Raw genomic sequence first — 27,467 nt, forward strand, 5'->3', positions numbered from 1 at the left:
ACGCCTCGCCTGGGCCCGTCAACACCCATATTGGCTGTTGAAGACTGGAAACTTACTGCCTGGTCGGATGAGTCTCGTTTGAAATTGTTTCGAGCGGATAGACATCTACGGGTATGGAGATAACCTCTTGAATCCATGGATGCTGCATGTCAGCAAGGGACTGTTGAAGTTCATGGAGGCTGCGTAATGGTGTGGGGCTTGCGCAGTTGGAGTGATATGGGACCCCTGATACGTCTAGATACGACTCTGACAGGTGACACCTAAGTAAACATCCTGTCTGATCACCTACATCCGTTGATGTCCATTGTGCATTCCGACGGACTTGGGCAATTCCAGCGGGACGCTGCGACACGCCACACGTCCATAATTGTTACACAGCGGCTCCAGGAACACTCTTCTGAGTTTAAACACTTCCGCTGTCCACCAAACTACCCACATTGATCACATCTGGCATGCCTTCAGATGAGATCTCCACCCCGTCGTACTCTTACGGATTTATGGACAGCCGTGCGGGACTGATTGTGTCAATTCCCTCCAGCACTACTTCAGACATTAGTCGGGTCCTTAGCACGTCGTGATGCGGCACATCTGCGTGTTTGCGGGTGCCCTCCACGACATTAAACAGGTGTACCAGTTTCTTTGGCTCTTCAATGTATTAACTACTCGGCAGAAAGGAAAAAAGATGCCGGAGAATGTTACCATAGATCTCCTAGGCGCCCAAAAAAAAAAAAAAACAAAAAAAAAGTGGCTGTCACGTGGCCAGAGGCCAGCGTGGCTGTAGCGCAAAATACTGCTGGCCCCGCGACACGAAGCAGCTGAAGGAACGGGAAAAGACGGTTTATATCAATCAGCGAGCAGTTACAGTGCACTGTGGTTGTGTTCTTCATTATGATATGACCCGGAGACAACATATCTCTGACCTCACATTATGAAGAATCATCAGGAGCCTAGAAGAAGGACGAAGTGTAACGAGTATAGTCCAAGAGTTTGGTATTTTTCATAGCATTGCTTCACTTGCATGGGGAGCGTTCCAAACCACAAACACCGCTGCCTGAAGGAGAGGAGATAGTCGACCAGGGCCAGCTACAGCAGCACATCACGCTACGTTTAGCAACAGGCACGAAGGGAACCGCGTCAAACAGAAGGTGCAATTTCAGCCACATTTAACAGGATTGCAAGGGGCGTATTCTTGCGCTCCACAGTGGCACTGCGGCTGCATGAAGGTGGCCTCTTTGTTCGAGGACCAGCACATTGTTTTCTGTCCACATCTGCCTCGGTGGCGAAACCCTTTGCGATGCTCCAAAGTGTACGACTGGGTCGAGTGCTCTTCTCGGATGAGAACAGATTCAGTCTTGTGGTGATTTTGGACGTACCCTCATATGGCAAGAGATGAGAACACTTAATGCACCCAGGAACGTGATCGTCTTTGTGATCCAAGTGTTATGGTGTAGGGATGAATAATGTTGTACGGGTGCACTGATCTCCAAATCTTTGTACCCAGTACATTCAGCGGACAACGTTATTCCAACACTGTATTTCTTCTCCATGTGCGGTTTTTCAGGATTACATTCAACCCCACTGCATTTTTATGGATGACAGTGCGTGACCTCATAGAACAGTGCAAGTGGGAGAGCTGTAGGAACGAGAAGATATTCGCGAATGAACTCACATGCCCGTTAGCCCAACTTAAATCCCATCGAGCTCTTGTGGGATGCGTTGGGGAGGCGTACTTCAACACGGCCACACGCACCAGCGACCATCTAGCAGTTGTCAAGCGCTCTGGTGAAGAAATGGAACGCCCTGTCACAAGAACTCCTGACCACAGCACGGGAGCACGTTGTAGAGCGTGCATTACCGTCCATTTAATCATACACCCCATACCATGTCCCGCCTTTTGTTAACCAGGAGACAATTATAAATCGTGGTGACTTCAGTGTAATTATTGTCTTTTCGTAAAAATGTCATGTCCGTTCGTCTCGTTGCATATTTCTTTGTTACCTTTTGTACTATACTGTAGTCGTTCTTTCTATGTATGGTCCAAGTTTCATGGAGCTATTTCACTTGGCAGTGAAACATCGTGAGAAAGCTACTTTTGTGCTTATGTTTTGGACACCAGTGTACCACACTTGCTAGGTCCAAGTCCTTATCCATGTTATACACTGAAGAGCAAAAGAAACTGGTACACCTCCCTAATATCGTGTACGGCCCCCGCGAGCACGCAGAATTGCAGCAATACGATGCAGTATGGACTCGACTAATGTCCGACTAGTGCTGGAAGGAACTGACACCATGAATCCTGCAGGGCTGTCCATAAATCTGTAAGAGTATGAGGAGTTGGAGATCTCTTCTGAACAGCACGTTGCAAGGCATCCCAGATATGCTCTATAATGTTCATGTCTGGGGAGTTTGGCGACCAGAGGAAGTGTTTAAACTCAGAAGAGTGTTCCTGGAGCCACTCTGTAGTAATTCTGAACGTGTGGGGTGTCGCATTGTTCTGCTAGAAATGCCCAAGTCTATCGGAATGCACAATGGAGATGAATGGACGTAAGTTATCAGACAGGATGCTTACGTAGGTGTCACCTGTTAGAGTCGTATCTAGAAGTACAGGGGTCCCATATCATTCCAACTGCACACGCCTCACACTGTTACAAAGCCTCCACCAGCTTGAACAGCCCCCTACTGACAAGCAGGGTCCATGGATTCATGAGGTTGTGTCCATACCCGTACACGTCCATCTTCTCGATACAATTTGAAACGAGACTCGTCCGACCAGGAAATATATTTCTAGTCATCAACAGTCCAATATCGGTGTTGACGGGCCCAGGCGAGACGTAAAGCTTTGAGTCGTGCAGTCATGAAGGGTACACAAGGGGCCTTCGGCTCCGAAAGCCCGTATCTTTGGATGGTCTTCATGCTGGCACTTTTTGATTGCCCAGCATTTAAATCTGCAGCACTTTGCGGAAGGGTTGCACTTCTGTCACGCTGAGAGTTTCTCTACATTAGTAGTTGGTCCCGTTCTTGCAGGATCTCTTTCTGGCCCCAGTGATGTCGGAGATCTGATGTTTTACCGGATTCCTGATATTCACGGTACACTCGTGAAATGGTCGTACGGGAAAATCTCCACTTCATGGCTACCTCGGACATGCTGTGTCCCACCGCCCGTGAGCCAACTATAGCATCACGTTCAAACCCCCTTAAATCTTGATAACATGCCATTGTTGCAGCAGTAACCGTTGTAACAACTGCGCCAGACACTATTCGTCATATACAGGCGTTGCCGACCGCAGGGCCGTATTCTACCTGTTTACATTCTGTGTATTTAAATACGCATGCCTATAGCACTTTCTTTGGCGCTTCAGTGTGTAATAGACGTATGAGACGAAAGTAATGCTGACAGAAGTTCATTAGCGCAGGGACGGTCATGTAACGTGGTGAAGAAGTTTTTTAAGTACTGCGACGTGTGCAGAAGAGTTAGGAAGGATGTACTGTGACGAAATGGAATTAAAGAGAAACAATTTTGAGGAATTGCCAATGTAAAAAGGACTGTTGTCGTGGACAGTAATGACGTCGTATTGGTACGGGCAACGAACAATACACAGAAACATCGTGCATATAGACGCTACTTAAAGACCATGGTAGCATATCCAGAGTGCAGAAAACAGTACAAGAAGGTGGAAGAGAAAACCAAAACTGTGGAAGAAGATTTTCAAGAAAGGAGAGAAGAACGGAAGATATGAGGATTTTTTTGATTGTGGTCTGCGGAAACATCTGCACTGCCGGAGAAGAATGCAACACTTTCATGGTATGTGGTCAGAGGCACCAGGGTATCTTAACATACAGCCCATTTAGACGAGCCTGTGCTCTCATTCTGTTCTGCGGAATCTCGCAGTGTTAAATTTCCAGTGTCCACCGCTGTGAGCAACACAGATGAGGCTCTCCTAACCGGTGTGCCGCGACCGTTTAGTGTGTGCCACTTTACTTTGGGGCGTTCTGCGTAACTTTTTCCACCCAAAGTTTTTAATAAGATGCATTTTACTTTTTAAACATGGACTGTAGTAATTGGTAATTAGTTTCGACTAAATGTCCACAAGTCAACGCCTGTAAAGGCAAGAAAGTGTCATTTCTGTTTGCTGGTTAATCGAGCGATGGTAAAAATCAGAGGCTACGGTACTCTTCCCATTTAATGGAAACAAGAGCGGGGAACCGTGGGCACTTTTTCAGTTTCGGTGTATACGCTAAACTGTGATGGGCAATTGGTTAACAGTGTTTATATTACTGAGATAATGGTTGAAAAACAGATGATCGTAGTAACTGTTACTACTTAAATAGCAGAAATAATTTTTTAAGCAATAACTTTACATATTGCATGGAAGTAAAGTAATACAATAGAAACACGAATCCAAATTGGCAAATAGCGGTCCCACAGCTGATCAGTGCTAAGAGCCCCTCGTGATTTAAAACAGCCCACAGTTAAGGCACTGACGAGTGTGAGTGAGAATGGAAGTACTGTTTGACTTTGATTGCAAGTACTTCTGGAACTACAATCAGGGCTAACCGTCTTGCCTAGTATCTATAGACTCCTAAACTGAAAGCTCTGGCGTGCCACAGAATGTTTTGAATATTTTGTGGAAACTAACTCACAAATAAAAAGAATTTTAAAACAATTTTCGAATTGAAAGCCTACAAAGCAGCATTTAACGTCTATTCTTACTGTATAAGTGTAACTGTATGATTTGATGAATTAAATCAGATTAAAAGATGAAAACAGTCGAAACTTAAAAGTATTCAGCATAAAACGTCTTCGGTCTGGAACCTCGTTGAGTGTAGTAGAATTGTCTTCAATAATGAATTCTACTGCGAAATAAACTTCGATAACCAGCGAAGACGCTTGTGGAGACACCCCGAAAAGTGGTGGGATACCAACCTGATTGTCGCCCGCCATACGGCACGACATCGGTGAGTGATGGCCTGGGGTGTCAATTCATTTCGTAGCAGGACCCCTTTGGTTGTCATCCGCAGCTTCATTACCGCACAGCGGTAGCGGTACGTCGACGATATTCTACGCCCCTTACCCCCGCCCTCTCCCCCGTCTTCATGGCAAGCCATCCTGGGCTTACATTTCAGCAACATAATGCCCGCCCGCACACGACGTGAGTTTCTATTGCTTGTCTTCATACTCTACGAACCCTACCTTTGCCAGCAAGGTCACCGGGTCTCTCCCCAATTGAGAACGTTTTCAGTTCTATGGGCAGGGCCTTCCAATCAGCTCGGGATTTCGACAATATAACGCGCCAGTCGGACAGAATGCGGCTTGACATCCCTCAAAAGGACATCCAACAACTCTATCAGCCAATGCTTGCATAAGGGCCAGAGGTGGACCAGCGCATTACTGACTTTCTCAGTTTGTGCTCCTTCTCTTGAATAAATCATCTAGTTTTTCTGATATTGTAATCGTTTGTTTGCTGTACAAGGACATCACATCTATCGAATTCCGTTCCATTCGGATAATTCTTTCGTGTAGCGTCGTTTTTTATTTTTGTTTTTAATTTATTTTATTTTTGAGTGAATATCAGCAAATCAGAGACACTTCTCCAGTGCTTAATCTTAAAATCTCCCACCTGAAACAGGTATCTCAATCCGGCACATAGGGTATATAAGGCGCGTGAACATCGTCAGAAGTTGAGTGATCGCTGAGACGAACATTGAGATGCCGGCTACTCGTATGAGACAGCATCAGCAGCTTCTGACAGAGTTTCAATGGGGCGTCATAGTGGGTCTCCATTTGGCCGTCTGGTCGAATCGTGCTGTATGCAGATTTGTAAGACATTCAGATGTGACAGTGGCCTGATGAAGTGGGGGGAAGGCATATACTGTAGATCTGCAAGTTTCCAGTTGACCACATGTGACCACCACAAGGGAGGTACGCCGTGTTGAGCACCAAGCACACGGTAACATTTGCACCTGCCACCCGGCAACACGTTATGGACTCCTTGTGACAATCTGTGTTATCTTTCAGCTTTGGTCAGAGAGCAGCAGCAGCAGCTGGACTACGGAATTACCGTCCGATGGGTAGGCCGCTGTTAACACCAGAACACAAGAGTCTGAGTTTGGAATGGTGCCGTGACCGGAAAGTGTGCAGTGCTGATGAGTGGCTTCGCGCTGAGTATAGCAATGAGGGCGGTTCTGCACTATCCTAGATCACCATTGTCGGCGGGTGTGCCGGCGATCTGGCGAGAGGTCCAGGTGTTACTCCTAGCGTCATGATGTGGAGAACCACTGTGTATGGCTTCGGGTCACAGGGAATAGTTGTTGAGAAAATTCTAGTAGCACAACGGTGTGTCACTGACATGTATCTCTCATGCGACAGTATTGTGCCATTTTTGAACAGAACAATGCTTGTCCACACGTGACGTGTCTCTGCATGAACTGTCTGCGTGATGTAGAGGTACTTCTGTGGCCAGCCAGATTCCCACATCTGTCCCCTGTAGAACATGTGTGGGGCCAGCTCGGATGTCAAGTCCGTCCGTGAGTCAGTATCCAGGATATCGAGTATCAGTTGCAGCTTGCCTCAAGAGAGGATTCAGTGGTTTTATGACACTCATCCCAAACCAATCAGTGCATGCATCCAGGCCAGAGAGGGTGCAACTGATATATGGACGCATAATGGCAAGTTGTTTGTAAAATTGACTCGATTTTGTAATCATTGCAATAACATGAGACACCCTCTCTATCTGTGAAGTTTAGTTCCGTTTCCTCCTCCCTTTCTAGGTGCTTCACTTTTCCGTGAGGCTGTGTAATTCTATCTATGTCTTTTACAGTCTTCAGAGGGCGTGCGCCACATAATTGAAAGAAAGTCTTTAATTTTATTTCAAATACTAGCCAAGTATTTCCTGGGTATGTATTTACTGCAATCTTCTATTAGACAATATCCTACTTACCCCTCTCATTCTCTCTTCTCCCCTTCTCTACGTCCATCTCTTCCTCCCCCTGTTTCTACCTATCCCCTACGCACCCCCACTCTTTACGCCCTGACTTTAGCTCTGTCCATTTGTCCTCCTTCTCTCACACTCCATCTGCTCCTCCTCTCCCTCTATCAATCTGCTCCTTCCCCCTCGACCTATCTCATCCTGCCGTTATAAGTCCATCTTGTCTTCCCTTCTCCATCTCCTCCTCGCCCCTTCTAATTCCATCTTATCGTTCTCTTCCTGTCGATTTCGGCCTCCACCTGTCCATGTTCATCTCCTCCTGCCCTCTCTTTGTCCTCCTCTCCCTCGCTGTTCATATCATCTTGTCCCGTCTGCCTACCTCCCCAATCCCCCACTCTCTATCCATTTCTTCTTCCCGAGTATCTCTGTCCATGTCCACTTTTTCCCACTCTCTCTCCAACTCTTCCACCTCCACACTCTGCCTATTTCCTCCTGCCCTCTCTCTTTATATCTCCCCTTCCCCTACAATCTCCTTCCCCTTTTCTCAGTCCTTTTCCTTTACTGTCCAATCCCCCCTCCCTCTGTTTCTGTCAACCATCTTCTCTTCTCTGTGTCCATCTCCTCCTTCCCCCCTTTCTCCATCTTCTCTTCTCCATATCTCTCTTCACGTAGTCGCCTCCACCGCAGTAGGAGATTGCTGGTTCTTACACCCTCAGTATTTCTTTCCATGCAGTAAGTAACATTTAGCTGAAATCGATCCACTGCTTTAGGAGAAGATATGGAACATGTATGCATATGTACATCCATTTTTGTAAATGTATGGATTTATGGCGTCCCATTTATGATGCGAGTGGCTTTGCAGCAGCATAGATACTCTACATGTAAATAGGACCCTGCAAGGATATTATATGACTTGTAAAACTTTCGTGTCTCAGTGTGTGTTGTTGACAATATTATCAAGGGATCGAAACATGGACAGGGGAATGGTTAGAGGCACACAATCACAACTCTTAATCTAGCCTTATTCGACTGAATCTGGCTTCCTTGCCTGTAACTTAATGATACACGATGATCTCCATTAAAGCTGTGACCGCTAAAAAATATTTTAACTATATTTTTACTGTACCAGGACAACAGTGTTTCGTTGGTCGGTATTTTAATCCCTGTGTTTTGGTTTCGAGGGTAGACAAGCAGTGCGTACCAGGGCAGAGCACGGTGACGAGCCGCAGCAGCCTGCGACACAGAGCCTCCTTGGCGCGCAGGTGGTCCTCGGGCAGCGCGGCGACGCCGGCTGGGCCCTGGCCCAGCAGCTGGGCCAGCGCGAGGCGCGCCTCGGTCAGGTAGAAGTGGTCGTCGGCGAGGCGCGCCACCGCCTCGTGGCGCCGCACGAACTGCCAGCAGCGCTCCGCGTCGCCCCGCGGCAGCGCCGACAGCTCCGCGCCCGCCGCCTCCAGCTGCTGCAGCACCTGCTCACACCATGACGCGCCCGCGCTGCCCACGAATCCAGTACACGCACGAACAACAACAACTTTCACCAGTACTGCTGAGATGCTACGGGAACCGTAAGCTTCAGCCACGCATTTTGCTCTACTCACAAAATTCCCGGTTCCCTGAAATATACACTCCTGGAAATTGAAATAAGAACACCGTGAATTCATTGTCCCAGGAAGGGGAAACTTTATTGACACATTCCTGGGGTCAGATATATCACATGATCACACTGACAGAACCACAGGCACATAGACACAGGCAACAGAGCATGCACAATGTCGGCACTAGTACAGTGTATATCCACCTTTCGCAGCAATGCAGGCTGCTATTCTCCCATGGAGACGATCGTAGAGATGCTGGATGTAGTCCTGTGGAACGGCTTGCCACGCCATTTCCACCTGGCGCCTCAGTTGGACCAGCGTTCGTGCTGGACGTGCAGACCGCGTGAGACGACGCTTCATCCAGTCCCAAACATGCTCAATGGGGGACAGCTCCGGAGATCGTGCTGGCCAGGGTAGTTGACTTACACCTTCTAGAGCACGTTGGGTGGCACGGGATACTTGCGGACGTGCATTGTCCTGTTGGAACAGCAAGTTCCCTTGCCGGTCTAGGAATGGTAGAACGATGGGTTCGATGACGGTTTGGATGTACCGTGCACTATTCAGTGTCCCCTCGACGATCACCAGTGGTGTACGGCCAGTGTAGGAGATCGCTCCCCACACCATGATGCCGGGTGTTGGCCCTGTGTGCCTCGGTCGTATGCAGTCCTGATTGTGGCGCTCACCTGCACGGCGCCAAACACGCATACGACCATCATTGGCACCAAGGCAGAAGCGACTCTCATCGCTGAAGACGACACGTCTCCATTCGTCCCTCCATTCACGCCTGTCGCGACACCACTGGAGGCGGGCTGCACGATGTTGGGGCGTGAGCGGAAGACGGCCTAACGGTGTGCGGGACCGTAGCCCAGCTTCATGGAGACGGTTGCGAATGGTCCTCGCCGATACCCCAGGAGCAACAGTGTCCCTAATTTGCTGGGAAGTGGCGGTGCGGTCCCCTACGGCACTGCGTAGGATCCTACGGTCTTGGCGTGCATCCGTGCGTCGCTGCGGTCCGGTCCCAGGTCGACGGGCACGTGCACCTTCCGCCGACCACTGGCAACAACATCGATGTACTGTGGAGACCTCACGCCCCACGTGTTGAGCAATTCGGCGGTACGTCCACCCGGCCTCCCGCATGCCCACTATACGCCCTCGCTCAAAGTCCGTCAACTGCACATACGGTTCACGTCCACGCTGTCGCGGCATGCTACCAGTGTTAAAGACTGCGATGGAGCTCCGTATGCCACGGCAAACTGGCTGACACTGACGGCGGCGGTGCACAAATGCTGCGCAGCTAGCGCCATTCGACGGCCAACACCGCGGTTCCTGGTGTGTCCGCTGGGCCGTGCGTGTGATCATTGCTTGTACAGCCCTCTCGCAGTGTCCGGAGCAAGTATGGTGGGTCTGACACACCGGTGTCAATGTGTCCTTTTTTCCATTTCCAGGAGTGCATCTAGTGTTCCTGCGTACATACAGGGGATAGACAAAATAATGTGAACAGTGGTAGTAAAAAAATGGGTTCTTTGCATCTGACGGTCAACAACGCAGGTAAGGCACGTATTGCGTTGGACTGTGCGTGTTCAGTACGGACTAGGCATCAGTGCAGATTTTTTACGAGTACTGCACATTTCGTATTTGCGTTCAGGGGCCGAGGTAGACGCGCAACGAAAGACCTAACAGAGTTCCAAAGAGGGAAGATTGTGGGAGCCCTATTAGCCGGAACAGCAGTAACCGAGACAGACAACTTATTGCATCTTTCAAGAACATCTGTTTCAACAGCCATGACAGCCTACACGAAACATGGAAAGACATCATCGTGTAAACTTAATAGTGGGATCAAATAAAAACTAAATGACAGAGATCGTCGTACGCTAATACGAATTGTGCCAAAACAACACAAAACTGCGGCTGCTAAAGCGACTGCAGAGCTCAACAGCTATCTTCGAGACCCGTATCCATCGACACTGTCCGCCGTGAACTCCATAAAGCAAATATTCACGGACGAGCTGCTATACCGAAACCATTACTGACGGCGACCAACGCAAAGTAGCGTAAAACATGGTGTCGGGAGCATAAATCCTGGACGGCTGATCGGTGGAAAGATGTCATGTGGTCCGACCACTCAACGTTTTCGTTATTTCTAGCAGCGGGCCGGGTTTACGTCTGGAGAACGCCAAAAGAAACCTTCAATCCCGATTCCTTGGTTACAACGTTTAAGCATGGAGGTGGAAGTGTGACGGTGTGGGTGGCAATATCATGGTGTTCTGCTGGCCCCATCATTACTCTCAAGAGCAGTGTTACAGACAACGACTAGGAAAATTTTAGGTGAGCAGGTGCACACCATGATTTAAATGTTGTTCCTCAATAATGATCCCATATTTCAGGACGATAATGCACCCATACACACAGCCAGGACAGTACAACCGTGGTATGAGGAGCATGCATCTGAACTGCAGCGTCTTCCTTGGCCAGCACGGCTTCCGGACTTGAACATTAACGAACCCTTGTGGGCAGTACTGGAGCGCATACTCCAGACAAGGTTTCCGCCTCCCTCGCCACTACAGGACTTAGAAGAGGCTCTGATCGAAGAGTGGCATAACATTCCACTGGAGACTATACAATCATTACATGCCAGTGCTGCAAGAAGAATCGCAGCTGTGTTACGGGCAATAGAGCATTCCCAAGTAAGTACAGGTGTTCACATTATTTTGCCTATCCCCTGCATGTGAGATTTCATGTTATCCGCTGGGCCCCTAAAGAACATAGTTTTGTACAAGCGAAACAAAGCTTGAAAGACGTCTGTTTCTGGGTAAAGGCCTCATATTCAGGAGGGTCTATCTGGACAAGGATGCTCTCTTCTATGTCGGCGAGGATATGGAAATAGAGGATTGCGTTAAGCAGATAATGCCCAATATATTTTCATGGGAGGAGGCTCCTTTGCTTGTCAACAGCTGAGTTCTACAGGGCCGCAAAGATATCAATCGGGATATCGAAACTTCTCAAGGATACTCCTGCTAAAACTCTGTTCGACAAAGTACAAGTGCGCAACCAAAAGGTCTCGCCAGGGAATTGGAGGGTAATCAATAGACCCTTGTTGTGGTAGTCGGCGAAATATCCCTGACGGTAGTGCGCTAACAGGACTTCAAATTATACTTACGGTTCATACGGGTTACCGTCATGATAATCAGACATCGGAAGCGACGATGGCGTCAATGTGGAGGCTGCAAGTGCTGCGGATAAACCTGCAATACTGTAAGGGGGAAACTGCCACCCTAAGTCGTCTTCTAAGAAGACAGGAGATGCGCGTGGCCCTGATCCACGGACCCTCTCTACATAAAGGCCTCGCAGGAACTGCAGGCAAGTTGATTTATGCTAAAAATCTGAAGTGTTCCAGAATATGCATTTATTTTAAGAACGTAATGTCATTCATGCCCATGGCGGACTTCTGTTCCAGGGAGTTAACGATGGAAGCACGTGAGATATTGTATTGGTCTCAGCTTACCTTCCTTAAGAAGACAGTATTCCTCGTTCGCAGAAAATGAGGCGACTAGTACACAGCTCCTCACACAGAATGAAGAACTGCTGGTTGGTTGTTATGCCAATGCACACAATCTGTTGAGAATTTTTGCTCGAGAACAGCTCGGAGATCCTGAATAGCGGCAGGGGACCTACGTTCAGGGACATAAGAAAGAAAGAAATAATTGACATTCTACGTTAAACAACGGGCATGTGGCATTGCAGCCATCCTTAACTAACCATATGTACATTAAGTATGAAGTTGAAACGGGTGTTAAACAGGCCATGGCCTATAGGAATCCTACGAAATCAGACTGGGACTCAGAGGAAAGGCGTCACCTCACGCTTATGTGAAGTCAGAACTTCCATAAGGAATCTAGTAGATGTTGAGGGTATGTCAGACGCATTGATGTCTTCCATTATAACCTCGTATTTAGAAAACTGCCCAGTCACCAAGAAGTTCACAAACGGGAAAGTATCATGGTTGAAAAAAGAACTGGAGTTGCAAAGGAAGCAGGTAAGACGACTGTTCAATCTTGCAAGAAGAAAATGAGAATGGGGAAAATAGCGGGAGGCCGTTGCAAATACAACCTTGCGATGAAGTAGGCGAAGCTATCATCCTGGAAGGTATTCTATGAGGAAGTGGAAGATATAGCTATTTGCACAAAATGCTGCAAAATCCTCACCAGAATATCAACTAATCCAGGATGTACTCTAAGGAAGGAGGATGGTGAGTATACAGGGACAGGGTATGAGATGTTTGATGCTTCTGCAGGCTCATTTACCTCAATGGGCTCTGGTAGGCAACATAGACCAAGATTCAGTTCCTGAGAAGCACTGATTTAAAGGTAATCAGCCAGAGAATATGTCGGTTTCAAACAAATCCAGTGGTAAATAGGAATCTTTCAACCAATCAACTAACAAGGCCTAGATGGAATCTTTCCAGTTCTACTGCAACAAACAGAAAAGGGTTTAGTTAAACTCCTTATGTAGGCTGTTTAGAGCTAGCCTATGAGCAGGAATCATTCCTAATTCTTGGAGGACGTCAGGGTTGTTTCCATTCCGAATCCAGGGGGAACTATCATACCTATGCCAAGAGTATGAGACCGATCAGTCTGTCCTTCTTTATTCTTAAGATGATAGATTGACTGATTTATGTGTATTTTGGAAAAAAGATGTTAACTGACGTTCCCCTGCATGCAAAACAATATGCATACCAACCAGTCAAATCATGGGAAACAGTGCTTCTCCAACTTGTTGGGTGGTGGGAAACGCACCACCCTTTTAGGAAAGGGCTCCCTGCATCTTCCTTGATATCCTCATGAAGAGAACCATTTTAGTAGAAAAAGGTGTCTATTGACAATCTTACATTTTCCAATATGGCAGGGCAGGTCGATTAAACCAAGGGTCCTTAGGGCTATCGGAACGCGAGTTTACCGCCCTGGAACCTTTTCTGAAAACATCAGACAGATGCATACAAGCTATGCCTCAGCGATACAGATGGCCGTACCGTAGGTGCAACGACAACGGAGTGGTATCTGTTGAGAGGCCAGACAAACGTGTGGTTCCTGAAAAGGGGCAGCAGCCTTTTCAGTAGTTGCAGGGGCAACAATCTGAATGATTGACTGATCTGGCCTTGTAACACTAACCAAAACGGCCTTGCTGTGCTGGTACTGCGAACGGCTGAAAGCAAGGGGAAGCTACAGCCGTAATTTTTCCCGGGAGCATGCAGCTTTACGGTATGGTTAAATGATGATGGCGTCCTCTTGGGTAAAATATTCCGGAGGTAAAATAGTCCCCCATTCGGATCTCCGGGCGGGGACTACTCAGGAGGACGTCGTTATCAGGAGAAAGAAAACTGGCGTTCTACGGATCGGAGTGTGGAATGTTAGATCCCTTAATCGGGCAGGTAGGTTAGAAAATTTAAAAAGGGAAATGGATAGGTTAAAGTTAGATATAGTGGGAATTACTGAAGTTCGGTGGCAGGAGGAACAAGACTTTTGGTCAGGTGAATATAGGGTTATAAATACAAAATCAAATAGGGGTGATGAAGGAGTGGGTTTAATAATGAATAAAAAAAATAGGAGTGTGGTTAAGCTACTACAAACAGCATAGTGAACGCATTATTGTGGCCAAGATAGACACAAAGCCCACGCCTACTACAGTATTACAAGTTTATATGCCAACTACTCGTAGCTCTGCAGATGATGAAGAAATTAATGAAATGTATGATGAGATAAAAGAAATTATTCAGATAGCGAAGGGAGACGAAAATTTAATAGTCATGGGTGTAGGAAAAGGGAGAGAAGGAAACATAGTGGGTGAATATGGATTTGGGGAAAGAAATGAAAGAAGAAGCCGTCTGGTAGAATTCTGCACAGAGCATAACTTAATCATAGTTAACACTTGCTTCAAGAATCATAAAAGAATATACAATGGTAAGACAGAGATTTAGGAACTAGGTTTTAAATTGTAAGACATTTCCAGAGGCAGGTGTGGACTCTGACCACAATCTATTGGTGTTGAAATGTAGATTAAAACTGAAGAAACTGCAAAAAGGTGGGAATTTGAGGAGATAGGACCTGGATAAACTGACTAAACCAGAGGTTGTACAGAGTTTCAGGGAGAGCATAAGGGAACAATTGACAGGATTGGGGGAAAGAAATACAGTAGAAGAAGAATGGGTAGCTCTGAGGGATGAAGTAGTGAAGGCAGCAAGAACTACTGACAGCCTTGGCAGAGCCAGTCCTGACAAAACTCTACCATCTGGTGAGCAAGATCTATGAGACAGGCGAAATACCCTCAGACATAAAGAAGAATATAATAATTCCAATCCCAAAGAAAGCAGGTGTTGACAGATGTGAAAATTACCGAACTATCAGTTTAATAAGTCACAGCTGCAAAATACTAACGCGAATTCTTTACAGACGAATGGAAAAACTGGCAGAACCCAACCTCGGGGAAGTCAGTTTGGATTCCGTAGAAAGATTGGAACGCGTGAGGCAATACTGACCTTACGACTTATCTTAGAAGAAAGATTAAGGAAAGGCAAACCTACGTTTATAGTATTTGTAAACTTACAGAAAGCTTTTGACAATGTTGACTGGAATACTCTCTTTCAAATTCTAAAGGTGGCAAGGGTAAAATATAGGGAGTGAAAGGGTATTTAAAATTTGTACAGAAACCAGATGGCAGTTAAAAGAGTCGAGGGGCATGAAAGGGAAGCAGTGGTTGGAAAGGGAGTGAGACAGGTTTGTAGCCTTTCCCCGATGTTATTCAATTTGTATATTGAGCAAGCAGTAAAGTAAACAAAAGAAAAATTCGGAGTAGGTATTAATATCCATGGAGAAGAAATAAAAACTTTGAGGTTCGCCGATGACATTGTAATTCTGTCAGAGACAGCAAAGGACTTGGAAGAGCAGTTGAGCGAAATGGACAGTGTCTTGAAAGGAGGATATAAGATAAACATCAACAAAAGCAAAACGAGGATAATGGAATGTAGTCGAATTAAGTCGGGTGAGGCTGAGGGAATTAGATTATGAAATGAGACACTTAAAGTAGTAAAGGAGTTTTGCTATTTGGGAAGTAAAATAACTGATGATGGTCGAAGTAGAGAGGATATAAAATGTAGACTACCAATGGAAAGGAAAGCGTTCCTGAAGAAGAGAAATTTGTTAACATCGAGTATAGATTTAAGTGTCAGGAAGTCATTTCTGAAAGTATTTGTATGGAGTGTAGCCATGTATGGAAGTGAAACATGGACAATAACTAGTTTGGCCAAGAAGAGAATAGAAGCTTTCGAAATGTGGTGCTACAGAAAAATGCTGAAGATTAGATTGGGGAGAAGAGGAGTTTGTGGCACAACTTGACAAGACGATAGGAGCGGTTGGTAGGACATGTTCTGAGGCATCAAGGGATCACAAATTTAGCATTGGAGGGCAGCGTGGAGGGTAAAAATCGTAAAGGGAGGCCAAGAGATGAATACACTAACCAGATTCAGTAGGATGTAAACTGCAGTAGGTACTGGGAGATGAAGAATCTCACACAGGATAGAGTATCATGGAGAGCTGCATCAAACCAATCTCAGGACTGAAGACCACAACAACAATAATGGAGAGAACACTGCGCAATTTCTTTTCGGGGATATACAGTGGGGCAGACGAGGCTACTTTGTGTGCATATACAATGACATCCTTTTTTTGTTAAAGTGTGGTAAAGTATTGCTTGCACTGCTAAAAGTGGCCTCTACTGGGAGCAACGTTTGGATATGTTATAAAATTTGACAAAGAAAGGTGTAAAATTGTAAATAAAGACCAAAGAAGGCTATATAAACATTCATCCATGCACCAGGAGGAGAGAACAAAGCTGACGAAAGGAATCGTACGCATGACGTCCTACATTGCTGTTGCCGTGTCAGCCCTCCTGTACAGATGGGGCGACGGCTAGACACTGTTGCAACCTCTCACAGTTGCCAACGTCGCTGCTAGCAGTCTGAAACTCGTAATCCTTACTAATCTTGGTTACCTTATTGGGTTGACACCAGAGTCGCTGGGGCACAAGACTCCGAAATTGTAATTGGATGCACTGCGTTATCTATGGAACTTTTGACAAAACCTTCATGGTAACAAAGTAGTGAAAAAAACGCTCACGAATTGTCTCTTTTCAAAGTACTGTGGCGAGAGCTCTCAGTTTAGTAGCTTTTGTATCGATGGCTGACACTCGACAAGTCAGTGTGATGATCTCTGCTGTATCCGCGGGCAACATAGGCTCCACGCTGCACAGCCAAGTTAGAAGGGTTGCCTGCGCTGCAGGTGTAAGTGGCGAGACGAAACCGTGATCGAATTGGACATACAGAGGGCGCCGAAATCGCCGCACTGTTTTGCTTCGCCAGTTACGTAGCGAAATTATAGCGTCCTCAGGATCATACCGTCCGCCGTGTATTTATGAGATTGCACGGACGACGACAACGTAGGGAAGGGGAGAGTTAAGTGGAGAGTCAGCGGGTCTACTTTCAGGGCCGACGTCTTTCCAGCTAGTAGAACGAGCACCACGACCTATTTTCTACTACTGCCACTCACTCATCAAACACATCGCTCAGTGAATGGACCTAGAACTTCTTAGAAGTGTAACTTAACTTGAAGACGACATTGATACAAAGTCAAATAGTGTGCCTTTCCTCGGTTTTCTTCAGACGAGACTAAAGTACTTTATATACTTTATTCAGTAATAAATTTTGTGAACTTTTACTCAGCACTGACAGAATATTTTCTGCTTTCTCACTACAGCTCTCTCTACTAAGGTACCATATTTAGAAGGCTATATATTGCCACAGAGGTCACATGGGTTCCCGTCAGATCACCGAAGTTAAGCACTAGCGGGCTTGGCAAAGCACTTGGATGAGTGACTGTCCAGGTCTTCCGAGCGCTGTTGGCAAGTGAGGTGTACTCAACTCTTATGAGCCCAATCGAGCAGCTACTTGACTTAGAAGTTGAGGCTACAGTAAAGAAAACTTAAACGGGCGGGAGAGCAGTGTGCTGACCACATGACCCTCCAGATCCGTATCCAGTGACGCCTACGGCTGAGGATAACACGGCGACCTGTCGGTACCATTGGGGCTTGAAGACCTGTGCAGGCTGCGTGATGTCGTCAGTCATACGATCACACCGCCGCCTGAGAGACCGATCCGCCAGATGCTATTCCCTCCATAAACGGAACAGAAGAAAGCCAAAGAGTACACAGCCGGTCGCAGTACTCATGCTCGCCGCGAGGCGCCGTTAGGCCACTTCATGTGCAGCAGGAGAGTAGTGCAGTTGTGCCAGTCTACAGTTCGTGGCCGCTCTCAGTGGTCAGCCAGCGCCGATGTTAGTCAGTCATCGTCTGCAGCTCAGTCATTGCTGCCATCAAGTCTTTGTTGCTCCGTTCCAAGTTAGTCCTCAAATTCATCGGATTCGACATTCAAGATTACGAGAGATTAATTCGTCACTGCAAGTTTTGTGAGTTGTAAATTATGTCATTCCACAGACGCTTAGTCTAGTCGCGTCTTCTATAATTGTCAGCCAACTGATCATGGACTACAGCAAAGTTAAGTAATAAATAGTTTCTTATTTTGTAGTCCTGCTAATTAATTGTGTTTTCCCGTTGTAGCTACCAAGCAGTCTTGGCATAGTAGGACCCACGTTTCCACTTCCTTGGCTACCTCATATTTGCCACCTTATGTTGATGGACTCGATTATGGTTGAAGAACGAGAGCCATCAGGCTGAGTTTGCTTGTTTGTATATGGCGATTACTCGTATACGAGTTTTATTTTTACGGGAGATAAGTCGTGTGGAATAAATGAATTGCTACATAGAACAGCAACTCCTATGATACCCCTTTGGTTAGCTTAACTGCTAGTAGATGCGACCGCCTAGCATCTTCTTCTACTGCCTGGTAACACAAGACAGACTGAGAGCGACGTTGACATTCGGTTGAGGTGTGACGCTGTATCGGTCTTATACGTACCTAGAGTTTACCAGAGAGCAGTATGCGGGAGTGTAAGTCAACGTGGATCACAAATATTGTATTCAACAAGATTAACGTACGGAGAGCGTGACACAATAAATTACTTTTGATTTTCATTTGGAGGGCGCATACAGCCTCCTGTTATGAGATGGAGATCATCCGCTAGTCATCCTGCATCAGCAAGCGAATGTGCAGAGGAATAATGAATATCATTCTCAGGGAGCTCGAGTACGAAGATGACACAATTAGTGCTGTAAGCAAGATCTGTGAAAACCTGGAAATGATCAGTAATGGGGTTTGAAAGTTTGTTGCAAAAAAATAAGAGCAATTTGTACCACATCTGATTTCACTGGAAGACTCTTCATAGTGCCGTGAAAATGAAAATACCGTCAACGCCCTAGAACTACACTACTGGCCATTAAAATTGCTACACCAAGAAGAAATGCAGAAGATAAACGGGTATTCATTGGACAAATATATTATACTAGAACTGACATGTGATTACATTATCACGCAATTTGGGTGCATAGATCCTGAGAAATCAGTACCCAGAACAACCTCCTCTGGCCGTAATAACGGCCTTGATACGCCTGGGCATTGAGTCAAACAGAGCTTGGATGGCGTGTACAGGTACAGCTGCCCATGCTGCTTCAACTCGATACCACAGTTCATCAAGAGCAGTGACTGGCGTATTGTGACGAGCCAGTTGCTCGGCCACCATTCACCAGACGTTTTCAATTGGTGAGAGATCTGGAGAATGTTCTGGCCAGGGCAGCAGTCGAACATTTTCTGTATCCAGAAAGGCCCGTACAGGACCTGCAACATGCGGTCGGGCATTATCCTGCTGAAATGTAGGGTTTCGCAGTGATCGAATGTTGGGTAGAGCCACGAGTCGTAACACATCTGAAATGTAACGTCCACTGTTCAAAGTGCCGTCAGTGCGAACAAGAGGTGATCGAGACGTGTAACCAATGGCACCCCATACGATCACGCCAGGTGATACGCCAATATGGCGATGATGACTACACGCTTCCAAAGTGCGTTCACCGCGATGTCGCCAAACACGGATGCGCCCACCATGATGCTGTAAACAAAACCTGGATTCATCAGAAGAAATGACGTTTTGCCATTCATGCACCCAGGTTCGTCGCTGAGTACACCATTGCAGGCGCTCCTTTCAGTGATGCAGCGTCAAAGGTAACCACAGCCATGGTCTCCGAGATGATAGTCCATGCTGCTGCAAACGTCGTTGAACTGTTCGTGCAGATGGTTGTTGTCTTGCAAACGTCCCCATCTGCTGACTCAGGGATCGAGACGTGGCTGCACGATCCGTTACAGCTATGCGGATAAGATGCCTGTTATCTCGACTGCTAGTGATACGAGGCCGTTGGGATCCAGCAGAGCGTTCCGTATTACCCTCGTGAACCCACCGATTCCATATTCTGCTAACAGTCATTGGATCTCGACCAACGCGAGGAGCAATATCGCGATACGATAAACCGCAATCGCGATAGGCTACAATCCGACTTTTATCAAAGTCTGAAACTTGATGGTACGCATTTCTCCTCCTTACACGAGGCATCACAACAACGTTTCACCAGGCAACGCCGGTCATCTGCTGTTTGTGTATGAGAAATCGGTTGGTATCTTTCCTCATGTCAGCACGTTGTAGGTTTCGCCGCCGGCGCCAACCTTGTGTGAATGCTCTGAAAAGCTAATCATTTGCATATCACAGCATCTTCTTCCTGTCGGTTAAATTTCGCGTCTGTAGCACGTCATCTTCGTGGTGTAGCAATTTTAAGGGCCAGTAGTGTACAAGTTGCAACACTACTACCTCCCTTTGGCGAATTTGACTGAGCGGGTGGGGCATTGGTTAGGAAACTGAACTCGTATTCGGAAAGACGACATTCAAATGCCCGACCAGCCATCCAGATTTGAGTTTTTCCTCATTTCCCTAAACCGCTGCAGGTAAAGCTTGGGATGAGTCGTTTAAAAAGGTCACGCATGAATTCATTCGTAATCAGAAATTGTGCTCCGCCTGTAATGATGCGCAGTCGACGGGCGCTAAACTGCAATCTTCCTTCCTTCCTTCCTTTTTTAGTGATTTTTGTCGTGTGATGAATGGCTAATGACGAAGAGAGCAGTGGTGGTGGCGCTGGAAACATACTACCCATGTGACTGGGGATTTTAACCAGACCTATTATGGCGGTTTGATACAATTTACTGAGGACAATTTAAGAACTTTCATGAAAACAGCTGCAGAGATGGTAGAAAAGGTTCCCGAGTTGTTTCAGTCGGTTTAGAACCGTGTATTATTGAAATGGACAATGAAAACTCTCGACTGAGATTGGAAGTCTCTAAAGGAAACAGTGGGACAAGTTTCTCCATCATGTGGGGTACTAGTTTCAGCGTCTTCTTACAAAAACATAAAGGGAACAGAAGAAAAACACAGCAATAATTTTTTTCTGAGATCTAGAGACAGTAAAGATGGAAAATACACGAAGGAAAGGATTACACATCAGCTTGATCCATGGCAGTAAAAGATTAAAATCAGGAACATGAGAACTAAGAACAACATTTTAATAGTTGAGAACGAAAGTGAGGAGGACTCCAAGAAAATTTTGGAAAGTTTCGAAGTAAATGAGGTTCTAAAACGTGAACCCCTTAAGAGGAAAGCACATATACTTATTCTGTTTCATGTGGAGGTAGATACTGAGGAAAACGACTTGCTCTATAACATATACGAACTGAATCTGCAAAATGATATAAACGAAAGGAATTTGATCGTAGATTAAGGCCAAATTTGGAACGGGACCCAAAAAAAGAAAAAGAGAAAGCAGCGCGTGTATACCGCATCATATCCACTATCGTGAGAGATTACACGTCAGTGGCGACACACGAAATGCAGAAACACTCGCAGTTTGCTCACACTGTGAAGAAAACGGGGACAGAAAGGCGGGGTGTTAGAAGTTGGCAGTTTCTACAGAGTGGTTTTCTTGTAAGATGAGAGGTAAATCATGACACCAGAAAAAGACTGCGCAACTGTAACATGGGGAGATATTGCGTTCGTGACTATGGCACTCGGCCAGCGAAAGCCAACCAGTATAGGCGCCTTTTGCTCTCCATCGCTGTGCGTATATGGAGAATGGTGCTGGTGCAGGCTACGCGTGTCACATTCCGATAGGGCTAGACGTGGAAGTGGCGGTAACATGCTAGCTTGTTAGTCCAGCGAGTAAATAGACTCCAGGTGGTGGAGTAGTCGAGATTGTTTGCCAGTGTTGCGGTGCTTAACATCTATTCTATTTAAACACTGTTTAGTTCGGCTTTCCCGCTACTGCCGTCGGGCAGCGCGGTGGTGTGACTGGTACGTTAAGCTGTGGCCGATCGACCGATCGACGTTTGGGTTACGTTGCTTGCCAATATACGTGGTTTAACGGGTTTTTGATTTTGTGGTCTTCAGTCCTGAGACTGGTTTGATGCTGCTCTCCATGCTACTCTATCCTGTGCAAGCTTCTTCATCTCCCAGTAGCTACTGCAACCTACATCCTTCTGTATCTGTTTAGTGTATTCGTCTCTTGGTCTCCCTCTACGATTTTTACCCTCCACGCTGCCCTCCAATACTAAATTGGTGATCCCTTGATGCCTCAGAATATGCCCTACCAACTTATCCCTTCTTCTAGTCAAGTTGTGCCACAAACTCCTCTTCTCCCCAATTCTATTCAATACCTCCTCATTAGTTATGTGATCTACCCATCTAATCTTCAGCAATCTTCTGTAGCACCACATTTCGAAAGCTTCTATTCTCTTCTTGTCTAAACTATTTATCGTTCATGTTTCACTTCCATACATGCCCACACTCCATACAAATACTTTCAGAAACGACTTCCTGACACTTAAATCTATACTCGATGTTAACAAATTTCTCTTCTTCAGAAACGCTTTCCTTGCCATTGCCAGTCTACACTTTATATCCTCTCTACTTCGACCATCATCAGTTATTTAGCTCCCCAAATAGCAAAACTCCTTTTCTACTTTAAGTGTCTCATTTCATAATCTAATTCCCTCAGCCTCACCCGACTTTATTCGACTACATTCCATTATCCTCGTTTTGCTTTTGTTGATGTTCATCTTATATCCTCCTTTCAAGACACTGTCCATTCCGTTCAACTGCTCTTCCAAGTCCTTTGCTGTCTCTGACAGAATTACAATGTTTTTATTTCTTCTCCATGGATTTTAAAACCTACTCCGAATTTTTCTTTTGTTTCCCTTACTGCTTGCTCAATATACGGGTCTAAGTGCAGATTTTCTTAATTTTTTTTTTGTGACTGAGGACAGTGCACTGAACAACATTACGTCAGTATTTACTTCATTTTCAGGCACGTAATTATAGCTATTAGGAATAATTTGCTTTAAGTTGGTTAGTACCTCCAAGGATAAGTGGCGAGAGCAACACATTAATGGTTATTTGGTTTTTTTTTTTCCGTGGCCAGCAGGTCAGGTATTGAAATGTGGGAAAGTGGATGCAAAACGATTAGTCTATACTGACAGGCATAGTCCACTTAGTGGTGCAGTTTCGACCGTACAGAAACTATCAGGCCGTAATGTTTGTGAAGTGTCGGTTGGAAGACAGTTCGACGCAGAGAACACGACCAACACATTGATGTGTGTACCTATCAAGGTACTATATATAAAACTGTCTGCAGCTACATCCATTACACCCTGTGTAGTGTCTTCAAGGCGTTGTCTTTTCTTTAGTTATGGCTCTCGGCCGTAGTTGCGTCGTCGGTACGATGTTGCCTTCTGGAATAAATAATGTGTTTTTAATGCTGTGTAGTTTTAGTGTATTTGTGTTCAGCATAAGTCAAGGAATTTTCGTGCAAGACTAAATGCGAAGATTATTCTTTTTGAATTAGTATTAAGCTTGAAGTTTTCCCACTGATTACCTATCGAAATATATGCCTATGAAAATATAAACGTAAAGATCGGAAATGACAACTTACAAGGCATAAGTGGGATTCACTGTAGGAAAAAAAATGGGTCAAGATAACAAAGAAAATGGGTAATATCAGTGATATGGAAGAAGGAAGTTAAGTAATCAAAACTGTATATTAACCATTTAATGAAAAACGTACACTACATGGCAGTAAAAAGAAGTGAAGACCCTAGGCTTGGAAGATGAAGATGACATGGCCTGAAGAAATCAACGCAGATGGAAACAAACTACGTCGGAAACAATGTTTACTTATCCAAAATGGTTCAATAGGTACGAAGGCGTCAGCCACCAAATGACAAGAAGATACAAAATTCAAGGGCATGAGCAGTTTAACATGTAACTTCGATGATAGTTGCAATCAGATCAGAATTGCTATAATACAAGATAATACAGTCCAAAGCAGAAGGGGAAGGTGAGGGTGGGGATGAGCATTCGGCTATGAAGGCAAAGCAAGGTAACTACAAAGAACATATTCACGATTGGAACTAGTTAACATTAAAAATGGTCTGCAGATATTACCCAGTTTGAATCCAGACAATAGTGTTGAAGATATACATGAGTCACTTGAAGAGCTTGTGAACCCACAGGTTACATATAATCAGTAGGAAGATACGATCAAATTCGCAACACTAGACGAGTTAGAAGTTCTACTAAAAGCATTAAAGCATATTTTGAAATTAAGACACCAGCAGGGGAAAATTATAATATTTCCAATACTGGTGGCGGCAGACTGAATCCAACTTAGCAGATACAATTTACCATAGGGATTGAAAGAAAGCTGGCTCTGTTACGTAAAGTGTTTACCAGGAGAAATAGAACATTTGATATAGATAATGTGTATAGTGATCCTGTACAGGCTCGTGGACGTCTAAGTTATGACATCACACTAAGGGGAGGTGCATTTAAGATACTGAGACAGTAACTATAACCAAATCTGAATGAGATTTTTCACTCTGCAGCGGAGTGTGCTCTGATATGAAACTTCCTGGCAGATTAAAACTGTGTGCCGGACCGAGACTCGAACTCGGGACCTTTGCCTTTCGCGGGCAAGTGGTAGAACACTTGCCCGCGAAAGGCAAAGGTCCCGAGTTCGAGTCTCGGTCCGGCACACAGTTTTAATCTGCCAGGAAGTTTCATAATCAAATCTGATTATTATTTTGTGAAGCTTTGTGAGAAGCTACGGTCATGACTGAGTTATTTAAACTAGCAGATAAGACGCGTTTTGACGCAGCACGTATTCAGGAATGATGTGTGAATCAGAATAAATTGCCAAACGTGCCTGCCAGTTGCAGGATAATAATAGACAATCGTATTTATTAGGAGATAAACTCTTTCGTTTTTCAGTCCCTGGAGGACAAAGCAAGGGCGATCACGGGCAAAACAGCCAAGCAGAGGGAAATCAGTCGGGGAGTCACTCAGTTAATCAATTGGTCGGCCAGCAGGCAATGCGAACGGAGCGCTGGGCCCAGACGTCAGTAGTCAGTAAGCAGAAGAGAAGACAGTTAAGACATTTTTTTTTGTCTGAAGTCTTATCCTCTTGATGATATGTACTTATATATAGTGTGTTAGGGGAAAAGGTTAAGTTTTATGTATTATCATCGGTCATCGAAAGTTTGGGCACTCTAATGGGTGTTCAAACCCCCTGTTACGTGACCAGTACGTTTCTTTAACGCTTCCTTCGTCCTAAATGATGGGGTTTACAGCGGACAGAAAGTTATTGCTTTGGGTCCTTTGTATTTCTTCTGTCGTGTAGGGCAACTGTGTCTACCGTACCTAACTGACGGTTTATTCCTCGTAGGGCGTCCAATTTGTCAAACACTCTCGTGATTTTATTCTTCACTTTTTTTGTTTAAAGTACTTCTCTTGTAGTACGTTGTGTAACTCTTGGTTCCTAACCCTTCAAGGAATCCTGCGATCAAACTGAGGCAGCGGTTTAGTAGTACCCGTAAATTCTTGTAATTTGTTTTACATGTAGCCTCCTTGTTGTCAAGCTGTATAGCAGGGTGGCATTGTAGAGCTGTAATTTCGTACGTAGGCTCAAAAATCCGAGCTTTTCCGGAAAGGAATGAGAGTCCCTATCATCCTCATTCCTGCTGTTTTCTTCTGTCGGATGTGTGTCGTATAAAGCAGCTTTCTGTCGAGATGTACTCCCAAGTAGATGACTGTATCCGACCTTGGGCTCAGTTGTTGTATTCGGAGCCTACTATGGACAGTTAGTTTTCTCTTCGTAAGACAACAGCTGATGTCTTCGTCGGGTTATTTGTTAATTTGTTGTCCTTTGCCCACTGTTCCATGAGGCTAATTGCCTTTTCATCCTCGGTGCGAGGTGAAACAATCGCTTTCCAGTGGTAAGGAACGTTGTGTCATCTGCATATAAACTGACAGACACAACTGGAATGTCTTTAACAAGTAAGTTAGAAAGTAGCACCGTAATGACGGAGCCTTGGGGAATTCACCCGGTGACTAATCTTGATGTTGAGTTCTGGTCTTTGAAACGAACACAGAGTCATCTGTCGTCTAGAAAACTCAATAATTTTTAGGCACCAGTCTGGAAACGCAGCGCTCTGATGAGGTCAAGAGACAGTGATAAAGCAATAAGCAGGAAGTCTGAGGTATCAGACGAGACAGTGGGTTTACCTCCTGGAGGCCTAGAAACCGAATGCCAATTCAGTCTTTGGACTCTGAGTCAGATCCTTGCTTTCATTTAAAAGTCTGTCGTCACTTTGTGGCATACAATCATTGCTCCATATTGAATGGACGAATCCTTGCAATCCAGTGTATAAATCTTGAAGTGGCCGACTACATTTCCTCATCCGGCCTCGGCTGAGTGATCCCAGGAGCAGTGCGTCAGCCGCCGATCGCGCTATGCGTAAATGAGCAGAGTCGGCTATCACGGAATAAGGAACGATTGGACACTCCCAGAGTGTCACAATAAAGCCGCAGAACCCGAAGATGAAAGCTGGCAGCCGTTAACTTCCCTTGACGCAAAGAACACGGCGTGATCGACGCACTGTGGCGAACTTGCATCTGTCGCACACGCCTTTATGCAAAAACTGACTTCGTTGAGTAGTAAGACGAGGTAGCCTGTTGCCCACATTGCTTTCCTATTTTGTGTGTCATGTATGTGTCCAGTTAAATGGGCCCTGATATTTATTTTTGTATTGACGGTATAATAATAAGAGTATATGTTTCCGTGTTTTAATCTCTTAATCATTTGTTTTCACTGTGACTCTGTCACCGCTCGCTTAATGTTTCGGATACAAGTGGGAAACATGAGAGTCACGCCATGATTTGGAAGCAGCCTCCAGGACTTGCAGGAAACAGAAAGCCCCACGAGGGCACCTCTTGGTGTACGCAGCGCATTCGCTGATATCGAGATATAATAGACTGCATACTGTACAACGCAACCACTGTGACATATATCATGCCCCTACAACTAAATACGAGAAAGTTATTAACATATAGAAAAAATATATGTACGAGAGCAATTTTTTTCAACCTGTAATCTGTTGTGAAATGTAAACCACAATGAAAATAGAAACTGTTTTATTTGAAACAATTAACTACACGTTCCAGATACTTCTCTATAAAGTTACCGCTCTGACCTAGGCATCCGTCATGTAGTATCATTGCCACAGATACTACTACAACGCCGCGCCAGCACAAGGTTGGCAGCCCGTCGTCAGCCGAGCACAGCGCACTCTAGCGGGCTGTGCAGCTCGACGGAACTGGAGTGTGCCTCGTTCACTTCTTAGCTAGGTTTCAACCTATGCAGACGCACTTTCATAATCGGCCCTCAGCCAGTTCTGTAATGTTTGCACTGATTCTCTGAGGAGGGCCCATAAGGCTTAGTCCCTGAGAATATGTTGCATTAGTTCATGGTATTCCATGTTACTAGATTGTCAGTTCATAGCCGCAGCTGCAGTCCTACAAACTAC

At 45.5% G+C, this 27,467-nt stretch overlaps 1 protein-coding gene across 1 annotated transcript in view; it reads right to left on the reverse strand.

Annotated features, from left to right (window-relative positions):
• The window catches only part of LOC126235093 (SET domain-containing protein SmydA-8), a 349,448-nt gene that overhangs the window by 69,011 nt on the left and 252,970 nt on the right, over positions 1-27,467 (reverse strand). Inside the window, exon 7 of the mRNA XM_049943826.1 lies at positions 8,128-8,392. Within this exon, the coding sequence (XP_049799783.1) occupies positions 8,128-8,392 (265 nt within the window). The remainder of the gene's footprint in view (positions 1-8,127; positions 8,393-27,467) is intronic.

Source organism: Schistocerca nitens, chromosome 2 (assembly GCF_023898315.1).
Source record: "Schistocerca nitens isolate TAMUIC-IGC-003100 chromosome 2, iqSchNite1.1, whole genome shotgun sequence".
Classification (NCBI taxonomy): domain Eukaryota; kingdom Metazoa; phylum Arthropoda; class Insecta; order Orthoptera; family Acrididae; genus Schistocerca; species Schistocerca nitens.